Genomic DNA, 16729 nt, shown 5'->3' with positions numbered 1-16729 from the left:
GATATGCTTGCATAACGCATCTAACAAAGTTAATCTCTGTTTGTGTGACCTCTGTATATGCTGTAGACGTTTGTGTCTACTCCTATCTACTATATATGCATGTTGTCGGTTAGAGACTGGGAGAAAAAAAATGTTTTTCATAGGCTTAGGTTTTTATAGATTATGTGAAACGCTTCAATGGCATATTCTTGCATCACGTGCTGCTGCTTCTTTCAGCATAATGGCTGAAGGAGGCCTTTTTTGAAAAATAACTTTTCAGGTTTATAAAATAAGTGACTGCGGTAAGTATACAGGTGCTAAAAATAGAGGCCATTTCGCTCGCGCACGTGTATCAGAAAATCTAAAGTCTCGCTCTGAAAGTTTTCGGTGCCCGTCCTCTATTTTTTTTTCTCTGCCCGCTTTAATATGACGTCATTTTCGCTGGTATCGTGTCATAGAAAACATGTTATTCAACTGTGTTAGCGACATCTTTCGTATATCGCCACGGAAGGTGCCACCGAGAACTCAGCAAATCCTGTACTCCGCGATCAAAGTACTAGGAGAAAGCTAACTTATAGACGTAAAATTGATCTTACGGCGGTTAAGCGCTCCCCGATTTTTGGGAGGAACGTGTTTCAGGAATGTTAATGGGTGTTTCAGTAATGTTAATGGAAATCAGATTCTTTTCCGAGCATGTTTACCTATTTCCGGGTTTGCTTCGCTAGCAGCTCAGGGCGCCTGAAACCAAAATTGCAAGAGTGACAACAGGAAAGAAAGAACCTTTGAAGCGCCGACGGGTTTTTCAATCGCCGTTTTTGAACAGTTCTTGCATGAAAAATCCTCCTGGTAAGCGTTGTATTCAACATTGATATAATGCGGTCGTCAGGGCGTAATGTTTAGAATTTCAAGTTTCGCGCTTTTCAGCCTTGACGCGTGCTGCCACACAGCAGCGCAAACACACAACACGGCAAATGCTAAACCCAAAACGCCGCCAAAAGACCACCTTCCAAAAGCTGAACGCGCACCACCGAATCAGCGCCGATTGCAAGTGGCGGAGTACTGTTCCTTCGGTGTACCGGTGTTTCGCCGTGTGTATTCCGTGGTGAAAGGATCCTTGTGTGTTCTTTGCCGCTTCACATAGCTGAAATCCAACATTGAGTCCGTCAGAGGTACGACATTGACGGTGCAATGATGCAATGTCACTTCTCGGTGGTGAACCGCGTTTTATGGAATTGATGAAGGCCGTCTTCAAAGTAACTTCGACCGCCTGTGAATCTTTAACGCCGAGGTTCTAACCCCACCGGCCGCGCCGCGGCCGCGTTTCGATGGAGGCGAAACGTATGGCCGTGCGCGCGTGCTTCTGCTTTGCGATGTCGTTGCGCTTGCCCCAGGTGGTTGAAATTATTACGGAGTCTTTCGCCACTTTCACTTCGGCACCTCTTTCTTTCTTCACCTCCAGTCCCCCACCTTTCTCTCGCCCTTGCAACGTGATACAGGTAACCACTATGAAGCTTAAGTATGCAGTACTACGTGCCATTTCTCAGTTCTTCCTTTTTTTTTTTTTTTTTTTTGCACTGTTTCTAGAGGTTGTTTCTTCATGCTGCCTTTCAGTCACCGGAAGAAGCTTTCCGACAGACACGAGTGAGTGTAGCTGAGCGGGTCATGTGTTTTAATTAAGCAATCATGTTGATAAGAAATTCCTCAAAACTTGCATATGGAAAAGAAGTGCACATGTTGCGCTGTGACATCTGATTTCCACCCCATGGTGGGGTCGCACAGCCATGGAAGATTTTCAATGCTTTGCATCAGTCATCAGTCATGTAGGAGGTGCACCTCGTGCAGCGCACTTGATATTGGTACGATTCACTTCAGGAGTACATGGCCATAGCCGTCGTCTACTCTGCCTGTGCACATGAACTGCTTCTGTATATGCTGAATTCAAGTCAAGGTCCATATTCATTACTGCGCACTTCAGTGCTGGTGGGAAAAAATACGAACATTCCATGGGTGCTGTGTGTAGATGCAGACAACATATTTCATGGCCTATGCATAATTTGTGACTTATTCATATAGTCCTGTTATGGTGGTACAGAGCGCTTGACTGTTGATCCCAGGGACACAAGTTCAATCTCAGCCACAACGGATGCTTTTTGATGGAAGCGGAAAGCAAGGTGGCCATATAGTGTGCAATGTTGGTGCACGTTAAACAACACCAGGTGTTTCAAACTTCCGAAAACCTCCATTGCGGTGTCTTTCATAGCCTGAGTCACTTTGGGGCATTAAATCCTATTACCCAAACCTCTCTGGCTAGATGCAGGAATGTTTTCATCCACAACATTGCACCAATAATAACGGGTGCACTAATTTCCACTGACAATGGATGGGTTATAATGGCAATTAATAAATGCATACCTGCCTTAAAGTACAGACCAATGTTATTGAATTGTATGCTGAATAATAGGGATTAAAATGGTAAATACTTTTCATGCAGCACTGATTTGTAAAGTCAGTTTTGTAACTGCAGCAGAGAATTCATTTTAAAAGACATGGCATTAGTTATGCTCCTGCCACATTTTAGTACAGGTTCATCACTCCATAAAGCCTACTTATTGCTGGTCATTATTGAAAGTTAGCTAGTTTATATCTCACTTTCTTGAAGAAACAAGAGTGCTTAGAAAGTATCTCTTGTGCAGTTGCTGTCTTAAAGTGTGTCAGAAGGAAAGCGCCAAGTTGGGATCGTCACTGTTTGTTATCTTGAAATTTTACTTGATGTATGCAATCGTGCTCTCTCTGGGATGTTAGAGTTTGTCCATCTCTAGTGACAGGTGCATAGAGTATGCACTGAAGTCTTTTCAAGTATATGCATTTTCTTTTGAAATGGCAAAACAATCTTATTTTCAGCTCTGTACTTGGTGCACCAAGAAGCAGATCTGTAAAAGCAAGACCCATTTCACACTGAACCACAATGAACGACCCTCATCAAGTAAGAAATGTTATGAAACTAGAATTGAGTAAGAACATAGAAAAGTTATGACTCGCGTCTTGTCAATATTGCTGCCTGACAACATTAATTCATATGAATTTATTTTATTTGCCACACCAAGAACTAGTGCTAGAAAGACGTGGCATACAAAAAAAGTTGCTGAAGGAATGGCATGGAAAAATAAGGTTCATTTAGAAAAATAAATGTTTACCTTGAAACAGTTATCATATTACCAAAAAAGAAAGAGAAATTGCATAAATTCACACAGTGTTGATCACAGAGGCTTTCTACACAAGCTTCACATATAATAGCTTCTTGTGGTACTGACATATGGTAAGTAAATGACATACTTTAGGTTCTCAATATGTTTTCTTTTTTTTTCTTTTTTTTTCAGGACTCGAACCATGCTCAAGGCTCAAACAGTGAAAAAAAGCACAGGAGAAGCTCGAAAAAGCCACGCCTCATGGTGGATGAAAAGCAGGAAATCATCAAGCTTCATAAAAACGGTCATTCCAACGCACTCATTGCAGAATACATTGGTTGCTCTAGGCCCACAGTGATTCGCATCATCCGGGAACATGCTGCAGAGGAACGCATTGGTACAACTTCCAGACCATCCAAGAAGGCCTCTAGTGGGAACAACAATTCCAAGGGGGCACTGTCCTCAAAAGGAAACTCAACCTAAAGTGCTGATGTCTACGTGCTGCTGCTTTCGACTCTTGTGAAGTTATAGAGTTCAAATGTGTGATTTGAAGAGCTTGGCTTGATTGTATACATTTTGATCACCAGCTGTAGATGCTGCATTAAGTGTGTCACTGTTCTTTCAAGAAGCTACTGGCAACAGTTTTTACTAAAGCCTGTCATGGAGAGAAGCCAAAACAGCTAATTCAAAACCTGCCCAACTTCTTTTTATCTTATGCCTATAAAATACCTCATGGTATGCAGCCAGCGGCAGTAAAGAACTCCCAATGATGATCTTAATGTTAGTCAGATATGCCTTTCTTTTTTAAAATACTTCCTTACAACAGAAGGTGGAAAGTATTATGTCCTATTCTATTGAAATATGCAAGGATGAATGATGGTAGTCTCATGGAACTAGTGATGGTCTTGTTCTTTTTGGCTGGTGAAAATGTTAAACCTGGAAAGCGCATAAAAAACACACGGACAACAGCAAGAGACAGACACGCGAGCTTGCTGTTGTCCGTGTGTTTTTTTATGCGCTTTCCAGGTTTAACATGACTAACCAACTCGCCCAAACTCTGCCATTATTGGTGAAAATGAAAAAGCATATAAAGATGTGCTCTAGTCGTTTGAAACTGGTAAGCAAGAAAATAAAAACGAAATAAAACCTGCATGTGCCACCAGCTCTTTTTGTTTCTACATTAATGCTGTAGCTCGTTTTGCACGAATTAACATTGCACTGTTTCATTTGGGGATAAATTTCTCCGCACGAAGGCAAGAGGGCACCCATTCCTCTACATCAGCCAGGGGAAAGCAGTATCTTTTTCTACGCTTTACGAGGTTACAAAATACATTTGGTCATAAAATGAAGAGCGTCTGAAATGAGAAGGCCATTTAAAGTGTGTCCACTAGGTGGGATGTTATGTCTTACTGTTTGCTGTAAAATGTCTTTTCTTTTTACTACAGGAGCCTGAAGCTATAGCTTTAAAAATATCAACCATGGCTGCCTCCAACAATTAATTACAATTGAAAAGAATTGCCCGTGTTACATACGGATTCACTGTATGTAACACTCAATCTGAGTCGTCGGTATGAGTGCATGCGCAGCTGTAACTTCCGAGGATGGTATTTGTTGTAGATGCCTGTCGCATGTCCCTGCAAGTTTAGTTCAGCTGACTAAAACATATTAAGGTCACCCAACCTAGAGATACTTTAAGTGATGTCGAAATGCTTGCACTGTAAATTCCAGAGCATTGATGCTTGAAGTGTACTAGCCTTCTAGAGTTAGTACCATGGCTGTGGCAGTGCTGTAAGTATAGTTCATTTAGATTATTGTAATAATGCAAGTATACCAGGCCAGTGGTTTTCTTGTCGCATCTGGGAGAGAATATATTGTCAAAATATTTGACCACAATTCAATTTAATTCATTATCTGGGGCGAAATGCTTGTCAGAATAAGCTGCTGGCGTGGCTTGACTTCACCAAGGCTCTGGAGACACTACGAAGCAGTTTTGTGTGTTATTTTGAAACTAGTTTCTGTCTATATTTAAGGGGAAAAAACACTACTAGCTGCGAAGGTATATAGGTGAGCAAGCATGTGACACCTATGTGACACCTATGTGACGGAAAATGCATACGGCATGCTATGGGCTTGCTGGTCGTGGTCCCGCGTCAATGACATATGCTTGTCTCCCTCAAGCGCAGACCACGATGTGCTAAAAGCAAATTTAAGCTTCGCATATCCTGACTTACAACACAGAAAGGGAGGAAAAGACTTGTGCCAGCCGCAGAATTTGCTATCGAATTATGAAGCACCTGAGATGCGGCCAGTGCAAATAAAGGGACAGAGAGCGGGCTAAAAGAAACTAGATGAGTGATAAGGATAGCAGATATAATTTTCACAACGTTCGAATGCGCGCGCTACGTTCAGCTTGTATGAACTTTCAAGTTGGATGGTTGCATCACATAAGGTAAAAAATTGTGGGCAAAAAGGCGAAAGTGTTGCGCGCGCGGTGTTTTTTTTTTTTTTTTTTTTTTTAAGTTGACTTCGTCTCGGCACTTAACACTTTTGAGGCGCCAGGGATAACTGATATCAAAGGGCAATCACTGAAAGAAGTTCACTTCCGTCATGCGAAAAGCCCGCCACAAAAACCGGAACGACTCGGTTCATATGACCGGATGTTGGTAATCCCGGCAGCCAGCCAGGGTTTGTTCTTGCTTATCAGCTGCGCTGTCTAGAGCACCGTCTAGAGTTGCATTTTTCGAAGCGTCTTTGTTGTGTTTCTCATTTCAAGACTTTTTATCGATTCAGGTGCGTCGTCTTCGCCATTGTTTGGTGAGATTCGGTAGTTTCGGTGCAGTTTGCTCCTGTTTCAGGTTTGTAGTCTTTTGTTTCGGACAAGATGAAAGCTGCGCTACGAAACCCAACTCGCAGAACACGTAACAACTGGGTAAATTATCCACATTTAGGTTTTGTTTATGACAGTAAGCTCACTCACATTGCCTTTAACAACAGTAGATGTTGCAGAGGACTTTGTATGTATGAAGCGTTAAAAGCGTCCCAAGGACAGTATCATGCATTTTTCAGCACTACGCGAACGCTACGCTTCAGGAGTTTGACACTTAACCGGTTGTTTAAAACAGTCTTTTATTGTTTTAATTGTATTTAACAGCGTTCTATTTCTTCTTTTGAAATGCCGCTGACGCCTTTTCAAAACGCAGGCAGGGCTTTCTGCAAAGCTCTCGCTGTGTAGCAGTTGACATCCCGACAGTGAACTGCCGCTCTTGTGTATCGCTCCGCTCCGTGCGAACTTCTAGCTGAGCTGCCGGTGCCGTAATCCTCGGCATGACTTTTGTATTTCATTTGCTATGTGGTAGCTCGCACGGACAGATAGACGAATGGCTGTTGAGAAGCTTCGGCGAAGGGAACGTAAGCTAAAGAGTGTCTGCAGATGGCTTGCAAGAAACAGGAAATATGAATGTCATCGTTAATGCACACCGTTGAATCTCATTTGCTGAAATGCACATGTTATCTGTGAGCGACTGCTGGTAGTAAAATATGTAAAATTTCACATAAGGCTCTGGAGGATTTTTGATGGTGGACCACTGCATGTTTTGAAGTCATGGCATGGCGGGAAAGAAAACTGCAACGTAGCACTGCAGTTTAACTGCCATTATGTTTTTTATGAGGTGCCTTTAAACTATTTGTTTATTGTGCAGCGTCTGATGTGGATATTGATTTCAATTTTTTGTTTTTCCAGACTGGCTCACTATGTGAAATCTCCGCTCTGGCTACCCAAGTGGCTGGTTGCCTATGCCATGACTAGTATGCAGCACCAGTTAAGACACGCAAAAGGAACTCCAAGAAGCCCTGAAATGCTAATTTGACCAGCCGAACCTCCAATGAGACTTGCGTTATCAACCAGATAAATGGATTATCATCAGTCACTATTTCTTCGTACCGTTCTCTGTAGTTGGGTGTAACGGTGACGCTAAGCATTTTGCCACCAGAGGCTCTTGGCCATTGAGATCGCTCATAGCTGTGTGGTTGGTGGCAACCATGGCACGCATTAGTGAAGAACGGAGACGACAGATCATCAGCCTTCACTTGCAAGGCTACTCTCATCGTGCCATTTCCACTATCGTAGGCTGCACAAGGTCCTCAACCCTGCGCATTGTGCATGCTTACCGTGAAGAAGGTCGCATTGGGGACGCATTTCGTTCGGGCCGAGCGCGAGTGACCACAGACTTCGAAGACCTCATGATTGTAGCGGCACTGGTTGATGAACCATTCCTCAGCACTGCAGACATCAAGCGAGAGCTCAATTTGAAGGCCAGCGAGAACGTCATACGACTCCGGCTTCAAGAGGCTGGCTTGGCTTGTTGGAATGGCAACACCAGGCTGAGTCTCACTCCAGCCTACAAGGCTATGCGCCTAAAATTTGCCAGAACGCACAGCAGTTGGACAGTTGAGCAGTGGCAACGAGTTGTGTTCACGAACGAGTCGACGATTTGCTGTAAGTGGGACAAAAGCAAGCATTCCTGGAGGGTCCTTCAAAACTGGTAATAGTAACCCCCATTACTATATGGTTGATATTTTGTTTTTACTGCTCTACATCAGAGGTCAATTCGCAAATTATTAATTGCGATAACCGCTGCATAAAATATAAACATGTAGAAATAGCCAACTACAGTAAAGGAAAAAACCCAAAGGACAGAAAAATTGCCGAAATAATTGAACGGCTCTCTTCTATAGTGATATCTCTTTTGAATTACTGTATTTCTCGCAGTGATAATATTTGGGACGTAATTTGTTAAAGCAAGTTATCAAATTCCCATAAGCAACAACATCGAACGCTTTCTTAAACTCTAAATAGATGCAATCGATGGATTGACCTTTATAGAGTGCGCTTGTCAGATCGTGCATCAATTCTGTCGACTGAGTTACACACCAAACTCCTTTGCCAAAACCATGCTGCTGATTATTCAATAAAGAATAAGTATTTATATGGTTATAATACAGGTAAAAACATAATCTCTAACTTTGCAGACAATTCTTGGCAGAGAGATCCAACAATAGCTAGCAACTTAATTGCCAAGGCCAAATTTGAACGCAGGCACTACATTGGATAGTTCTTAATTATAAGGCAGTGCACCTTCATTCAACAAATTTACATAAAGGACTCGTAAATATGTGTAGAACTTACGCGCCCATGGCGGAACGACACAAGGTAACACGAGTCTTACAATGCAATCCTCGCAATGCACTGCTTGCATACGAGGCGGATGTTCTACCCCTATGCCACCGCTGCCCTTATGCTATTATCATAAGGTGTAAGCAAGGCCAGGTTAGGTTTCGTTAAGGCTTGCAAAAGGCTGATTTTCGGACGAAGCTACTTCTATGAATCGGTTGGTAATGCCACGTCGGCCATCTAAAGTATTTTTTCAGTAACACTGGTTTTAGGCAAGGTTGACATGTGAATTATTTTAAAAAGGCTTCGAAACCTCGGTTTTGATGCTCAGTCTGACAATAACTGAATGTGTTTCTTCATTGAAACTTGACAAAATGAAAAGAAGGTTAATGTTCTCCTTAATGCTTTTTTCATTTGCCCATGTATATTATCATTACCACAATTCACGCTACTTACCCTACACACCCCATTTGTTAGCTTGCATATTCGGTAGGTGTGGAGGATGGGAGGATATTGAGTATGTAGCAAAATGCTTCTTTTAATGTTTTTGTTTGTTAGCTGGGGCATATTTGCTGGCATCTTTGTGCCGAACTCGAAAAGGCAGCATTCTATGTAATGTTGGTTTCAGGTGTCCATTAGTGTCGAGTAAAGCACACATTGTTTTTGGCATAAAGTGAAAGCTAGGTTTTCTATAAGATAAGTTAGGCTTGCCAAAGATTGATTTGGATGAAGCTACTGCCATAAATCAGTTGGTAATGCCACGTGGGTCATCTAAGGTTGTTTCAGTAACACTGGTTTTAAGCAAGGTTGATATGTGAATGGTTTTAAAAAGACTTCAAAACTTCGGTTTTGAGGCTCAGTCTGACTCTGACAATAACTGAATGTATTGAATGACCATTGGGCCAACTCGTCATTGGCCAACAAACCAGCCAACTACTTTGGACTACAACATTATAGGCAGCTTGTACAGATGATGGCATTTCAGACCTATGTGCGATTTTACTTTTCAAATTTATTGTGGTGTGAAATCTTGGCATTGTCACATAATTATAGCCATACTTTTGAAACTTGCCCGGCATTAGTTTTTCTTTTTCTTTTTTTTTTTTTTTTTGCCCGTGGCTGCAATGCAGAAATATCGCATAAACCAGGTTAACACGGAATGTAAGGTGCCGATAATTACAGGCGGAAACACATCTGCAGTAAACTCTGTCACTAACTTGTCTATCTAGGCCATTCTGGAAGCTGTAGTTTTACCTGAGAACTAAAGGTGTTGCATTTATCATATGATGCAAATATGAAATGCATTAGAGAACTGTGTGCAATTTGTGCTTTTTTTTTTTTTTTCCCCAGGAATGATCCAGTCTTTGTGCGCCAGTTGACTGCAAGCAACTATCCATTTATTAACGTTTGGACCATGGTTACATACCAGGGTCTGGGCCCCATTGTTCGCATTGAGAACGGGTCCCTCACACCAGAAGACTATATAAAACTAATCGACAACGTCATGGTTCCTTTCTTGCTTGATGGACCATTCCAAGACGGCGGTTTCATTCTGCAGCAGGATGCCACATCCACATATGCCTCCGATGAAGTCCGCAGCCACTTGCAGGCGCACGAATTCGAGCAACTCTGCTGGCCACCCAAGTGTGAAGACTTGAGCGCCATCAGGAGTGCATGGGGAGTAGTAAAAGAGCGACTGTGGCGAAGGCGCCTTACCGAGGTAACTCCCGACAACATGTGGGCGCTCATTGAGAAGGAATGGAACAAGCTCAAAGGCATGCCAAACTTGGTTCGTAGCTTCTACGCGACAATCCCGGATAAAATTCAGGAAGTCATTGAGCTTAAAGGTGGAGCCATTTCGCAGAAGGAACCTACCAACACTGACGCACCTGATGGGGTTTCAGCGAACGTGGCTGATTGGAAACACTCTGCAGAGACTGCAGAAGACCAAGATGATGATTTGTAGCTGTCTGTTTCTATGGTTTCATTTCTCAGATCCAGGAGAGAGCACAAAAGCTGGCTTCAGTTTTATCCTTTTTTCTGCTTCGGTGATGTTTAATTGCTCTGGCCTGGTCTCAAGGACAGTTGTGGATGTACAAGAGGCCTCCATGAGTGTGCACCCGGTGTTGATGTGTGTTGCTCAGTGTACCACAGTGAAATAATAAGTTCAGCTGAACTAGCAGTACAGCAGATCGTGTTTGACCTTTTTTTTTTTAAAGAAGGAAGAGGTTCCAACGACTTATGTTTGGTCAGAATGACTAGATTCATTTGTTTTGACACCTGATTTAAGGATTCAAAACATTGCGGGGAAATTTATTTTTTCATTGTGCAGTTTTTTACAGACTGTACTTGCTTGGTGCATTGTGTTAGTACTTCAGACATGCATAGTAGCATGTTCAGCGCAATTTTGTTTTGTAGTTGTGCCTAACTTGTTAGGTTTTGTTAAGACAACCAAGATTCATTTGTTTTGACGCCTCATTTGAAATTTCCCAGAAATGGGGTAGTATTTGTTTCATCATCGTGCAGTGTGTTGTAATATATACTTCCTTGGTGCATTGTGGTATGTTTTCTGGCTTCGAATGGAGACATTTTGTATAAGTGTAGCTTCTGCATTTGATTGTAGCTTGGAAAGAGTTTTTGCATTGCTTTTCGTTCACCAAACCTATGGTTTCTGAGCAGTATGAGGCACTGCACGCGATATTCATTTACCATTGTGTTGAAGGCGTATGGTGCCTGTTTTGATTCTGCGGTCAGTGGAAGTAAAACGAATTCTTCCGATACAACATAGACCCTTTTATTTATTGCTTGCCTGCTTAGCTTTCTAGGTGCTGTACAAAGTGGACAGGCAGACTACCTTGCACACCGCATCATTTCTAAGATCTGTTTTGAGAGCTGCTTTTGCATTCTAGAAGCACTCTTACTTGCCAGGGGTTGGTAGTCGTGTGTCAGGTGTGTCTCTTTTTTTCATGGTAAGTCAAGTGTTAACTAAAGGAGGCAAAGCTGAACAACTCGCTCACGCAATGCACCGAGCCTGCTCCATTCAAGACGGTTAGTAGATATACTGGTTGGTTTGGTTTATTGGGTTTAACGTCCCAAAGTGACTTAGGCTATGAGAGACTGCGTAGTGGAGGACTCCGGAAGTTTAGACAACCTGGGGTTCTTTAACGTGCATTGACATCGCACAGCACACGGGCGCCTTGCTTTTTGCCTCCATTGAAAAGTGGCCGCCAAGGCCAGGATTCGAGCGCTTTAACCACTGCACCACCTCGGCGGGGCAGGTTAGTAGATATACAGCAAACTTTAAAGAGTTTGCTGACAGTATAAGGGTAGAAATGTATTAGAATGGCAAAAACAATGGAGCTAAGGTGGCTGGCTTAGGTAAAATCGTTCTAGCTTTGGTTAGGCTGTTTAGTTGCACACATTTCTCGTAAGCACTCATTTCTTCATGCAGTGCACGACATGCTTAATCATTAATACATAACCCTCCACGGTTGCCACCTGTCGGGTCGTTCCCCTGGCAGCAGTTTCCAATCCGTCTATATCCACTGCAGGGCGAAGGCCTCTCCCACGTTCCGCCAATTAACCAGGTCATGTGCTAGTGGCATTCACTTGATCCCTGCAAACTTCTTAACTTCCTCACCTAACTTTCTGCTGCCCCCTGCTACGCTTTCCTTCGCTTGGAATCCAATTTGTTACCTAAGCGACCACCTGTTATATCCTCTCTTTGCCCTACGTGCCCTGCCCATGCCCATTTCTGCTTGACTTCCACTAGAATGTCATTATCTCAAGTATTCCCCTGACCAACTCTGCTTGCATTCTTTCCCTTAATGTTATACCTACCATTTTTCGTTCGATAGCCCTCTGCGTAATTGTTCTGAACTTAAGTAGAACCTTTTTCATTAGCCTCCACGTTTCAGCCCCATTGGTGGGTACAGGTAAGATGCAACTGTTGTATACTTTCCTCTTGAGCGGTACCGGATACCGCACAATAGAGTAACACGACCAATCCTCTGGGCACGTACGCGGTTCTTCCCAAACTCCCATACTAAATGTATTCCTCCCATAGCAGCCACACCACATTTCGGCCTGATCCCGAAATTACAAATGAAGGGGCGAATTTCCTTTTTTCTCCACTGCGCAACTAACAGGCGGCCTGTTTTCTAGAGCCGAAAATCGAGGTAATGCAGATGGCAGATCAACCAAATCAGCAATTTCCGGAGCCCTCCACCATGCCTCCACTGCCAACGTTTATAAATACTCAGCCCGAGTCGCTTTGAGACGCGAACCCTGTAAACAAAAGTTTTGCCACAATACCACCTGTTGCATATAATTTTAATTTGTAATACTACTCTTACTAGATCGGCGTGCGCGGGCAGTGCGGGTTGCAGCCCCTCCGTGCGTGCCGATCCACAAACCAACTCTTTTGCTCTAAAACTAGCCAAGTAAAGTCGAAGCAAGTCTAGGACACTGGCGTCTGGTCTGCTAGGTGATTGCTATAAATACACACTCATTTCAGTTCAATACTAGTATTATGCGCTAGTTGAAACATGTGCTCGTGACCTAAACTTTTATGCAATGCTGTTTGTGAGCACCGAGTGAGTAGAGACGAAAAGCATGGCTCGTGTGAGCAAAGAGGTGCGGCTGCTAGTTGTGCATCTTTCCATGTCCGGTATGTCCCAGCGAGATATTCAGAAACTGGTCGGTTGCTCGCTAAAGACTGTGAACCTGATCGTACAGCGTTTCCGCGACGACGGCACCGTGGCTGACAGACCGCGTGGCAGACGCCGAGTGACCAGCGAGGAAGAGGACCGCCTTATCGTGGCGGCAGTGGTTGACGAGCCGTTTCTCACAGCAGACGAAATTCGCCGAGAACTAGGTGGGCCCGTTTCTTTTCTGCCGCCAGCCAGTAGCGGCTGTCATAAATGCACAAACGAACACGCGGTTCGAGAGGTGCAGACAAGTGTATGGACGGCTGTACTTATTGAAATGACAATAAGAAATCATGTAGAAAAAAAAAATTACAAGAGTTCAACGCTGCTGAACCAAATATTGAGCGAAAGTATTAGCTGCGGGTGACCGAGCGTTCTTCTTCTCCTTTTCTGCTTTCTCAGCCCACATATAAAGCCCCGCTTTAACGAAGCCGTATGAATGTGCCATAGTGGCCCTAACAGGCTGATTCTGAGGTAACCGTCCCATGTGAAACGAGAGATCCAAGTTGGCAGCTCCTGCCAACTGAGCCGCGGCTCCGACCGCGCCACGCCACCCGCTTGAGTTGGGAGCTATCTCCACTATCTCTCGCTTTTGTGTCACGTGGGCTGTTACGTCACAGCGTCATGTCGCGATTACCGCCGCGCTACGCTGAAGGCTCGAAACCTAAAATAGTTTTGCTTTGCAATAAAAAAAAAAAAAAATAGAACTAAAGAGCGGGTTACCGCACTTGCCCCCTCAGTTCGACCTCCATATTAATTTCACTCAGTAAAGGTATTGCCTGACAAGTTCACTTTTATCGCTTATTTTATGTTTAGGTGCAGGCGCACAGTTTAGGCAAGTGCACTGAAGCCGAAAACTTTGCTGGCTTTACCAGCTAGGTGCGCTCATACATTGGACAATGTCCACCAAATGTTTAGCCCCAATTCCCCCATGCGTCCAGCGCATAAATTTTTTGCCTCTGTCATGACTTGCCTTTGTATTATGCAGACTCTCAGAGGCGCGTGCTGTTGTCTCAACTCCTGTGTTGCACAGCTAGCTGCTGTTGTTGAATGACTACCAGACTCGCTGATTACTGTGAAGAGCTTTGCCTGGGAGCTGAAAGAACATGAACTATGACTTGGACGTAGACAGGCAAGCGCTGATTTTCAGTTTTAAGATTTGTATCGTCCGGTCTGTTGACTATTCTGTCCTTTTTCATTGCTTTTATTGCTGCAATTTGACTATATACTGGATGATGATGACCTCAATTGATCCGAAGCCCTCCAACACCTGTCGTGTATCTCTCATCATATGTGTCATCTTGAGATAATTTGCAGTGTTTTTATTACCATAACTTTCATTTATGCTAATCTGTTTATTTTTTTATTTTTGCTGTTCGTAGCTCGATTGTTCACTGCTGCTTGACCTGTGGGTCTCATAATAGCAGGTCTCTTTTTTGTATCTTTATGTTGCAGGACTTACTGCAAGTGAACATACCATCCGCCTGCGACTTCACGAAGCGGGGCTGGCCTGCTTCAGTGGCCAGATGCGGCGTTCTCTCACTGCTCAGCACAAGGAGATCCGACGAGAGTTTGCCACAGAGCACGCTCACTGGGATGTGGGCCAATGGCTCAGCGTGGTCTTCACAAATGAGTCCACCATGAGTCTAAAGTGGGATCCCAACCGTGGAGCATGGAAGGCTGTGCACAGTTGGTACGCCTCTGGACAACATTTTTTCAATCAGTACCAAAGTAGAGATTGCCCCGCCATGGCGGTGCAGTGGCTAAGATGCCTGATTACTTACTTTGCTAGAGTACACGGGTTCGATCCCGACCGGCAGCGGCTGCATTTTGATAGGGGCGAAATGAAGAAGCGTCCATGTGCTGTGCGATATCAGTGCACATTAAAGATCCCTATGTGGTCGAAATTGCTCCACAACCCTCCACTATCGCTTCTCTTTCTCTCTTTCCACTTGCACTCCCACCTTTCTTCCCTTACAGTGCGGTTCAGGTGCCCACAGAAACAAGAGTGACAAATACTGCGCCTTGCCTTTCCTGTGAACCAATTATTATTATTACCAATCTAGAGGCCTTGCAGTAGAGCACACACCTCACGTTCGGGAATTGCTGGGCCGGGTGCCGCCAGGTAGCCGTCTGTTTTCCAGTGGGTACAAGAGTTCCTCCAGTCTGGTACTCAGCTCGTCTGGGATGGAGTGGTAGAATGAAGAGTCAGACCAAAAACTTCCCGTGATGGAAAATCCCTTGGTAAAGGCCATTGTGGCCTCTTTTAAGACGATTCCCTGCCTGAGTACAAATGTTGGATATTTAAGGGGGCAGGCTTCTTTCCCAAGGCATGAACTGCAAGAAGTCAAGAACCAAGCCGGGCCATGACTGTACCCATTTGAGAATACGAGATGGTAAACGGCTGGCAGTGGGAGCTGAATTCATCAGCTCCCGAAAGCGAGGTGTTCTACTGCGCAGCCTGTATGTGGACTGTAGCGGTCCAAAAATTTTCATTTTTGCTCTCAAAAGCGCATCAAATCTCATGCCATTAAAGGATGCTCTTTCCCCACCGTGCTTGTGCAATCAAAGGGTCCCTAAAAGGGGGTCTAGAAAGTGGCTATGAAATGCGCGTGTTACATAAAGAAAGCGCCTATGAGCGTTTTTGCTGTGTTTAAGTCCTCGAAGTAAGCTGATAGTTTACAAGATATTATTAAAAATTTCCTATTTCACATCGAGTAATGACCTGCGGTGCCGGGCATTCACTCCAATTCCTGCACATTACGTCGTCTAGCACAGGTGATGTCAAGCACTCGAGTGCCATCATATTAGTTTGCCAGTGCCGTAGTGAAGAAGACCGCAATATCTCGTTTACCATTTTTTCCTCTGCTATCTAGCTGCAAAGGGGAAAAAAGTTAACTTTTAATTAAAAAAAAGAAAATTATTTTTAATTAAAAATGAAACTCATTAAAATGAATTAAGAGAAAAAAAAACGACCAAACTGTGTTCGGTCACAACTCTCTCATGGGTGGAGCATGGTGCCAGTTTGAAGTCTTTTTTTATCGGCATTGGTGTACGAGTTTACAGGGAAAACATAGATGCTGTTTTTAATCACCTGTATCTTTGGTACTATATAAGTTAGGTCGAAAATGTTTGTGAGAGGATAATAGGTGATTCAATATCTATCAGTTTCATTGTCTTTTCTTACTCTCAGTAGACCTCCTTTCAGTGCCTCTTTAAATATCAAGTGCAATTAAGAGAGGCAGAAGGCTTTCTGCGAGACTTGCCACAGCAGCCACTTTTGCGAAAAATGGCAGTGGCTGAGCTCGGCTATGCCAGGATGTACGTAGAGAGAGGTATGTTCCCCTAGCTGAGCTTGTTGTGGTCATGTATGTTTAGTATGAGACACATTGGGTATACACATCGTTTATTCATTTTGCTGGACAGAGACGAAGTCTGGCCAATGATCTGTGAAGTAGCATGCAGTGGTCTCAATTTTGTCTACACAATATTTCGATTTGGTAGTCTCCAAACGCAAAGTCTCACACATTGGATTACTCATCGGTGTCAAGTTCATTTGATGCCACAGTCTCTCGCACACACTACACATGTGTTCAAACAGATTGCCCACAAAGTCTGCTTCAGATGTCCGGGTCGTAGATGCACTTTCGAAAACTCGAATGGAGTGATCAGTCATACGACGTGCC

General features: G+C 43.7%; 1 protein-coding gene across 4 annotated transcripts; it reads left to right on the top strand.

The window, feature by feature from the left end:
• The first annotated feature begins 937 nt into the window (after nt 1–937).
• Nucleotides 938–4465, top strand: LOC146179425 (uncharacterized). Of its 4 annotated transcripts, none has more exons than XM_084579059.1 (4): nt 1155–1475; nt 1564–1620; nt 2881–2962; nt 3357–4465. In XM_084579059.1, the coding sequence occupies exons 1-4, from the start codon at nt 1305–1307 to the stop codon at nt 3386–3388; spliced, it is 342 nt and encodes a 113-aa protein (XP_084435185.1). In that variant the 5' UTR covers nt 1155–1304; the 3' UTR covers nt 3389–4465. The 4 variants fall into 4 exon arrangements, with proteins under 4 accessions (XP_084435188.1, XP_084435185.1, XP_084435187.1 ...); XM_084579061.1 differs by having other exon boundaries at nt 1591–1620; nt 3357–4464; XM_084579062.1 differs by lacking the exons at nt 1155–1475; nt 1564–1620 and adding an exon at nt 938–1148 and having other exon boundaries at nt 3357–4448.
• Nucleotides 4466–16729: the final 12264 nt, after the last annotated feature.

Source organism: Amblyomma maculatum, chromosome 9, assembly GCF_055883805.1.
Source record: "Amblyomma maculatum isolate TAMU_Amacu chromosome 9, ASM5588380v1, whole genome shotgun sequence".
Classification (NCBI taxonomy): domain Eukaryota; kingdom Metazoa; phylum Arthropoda; class Arachnida; order Ixodida; family Ixodidae; genus Amblyomma; species Amblyomma maculatum.
The sequence above is the reverse complement of the archived record's forward strand: the minus strand, read 5'-3'. Positions and strand labels throughout refer to the sequence as shown.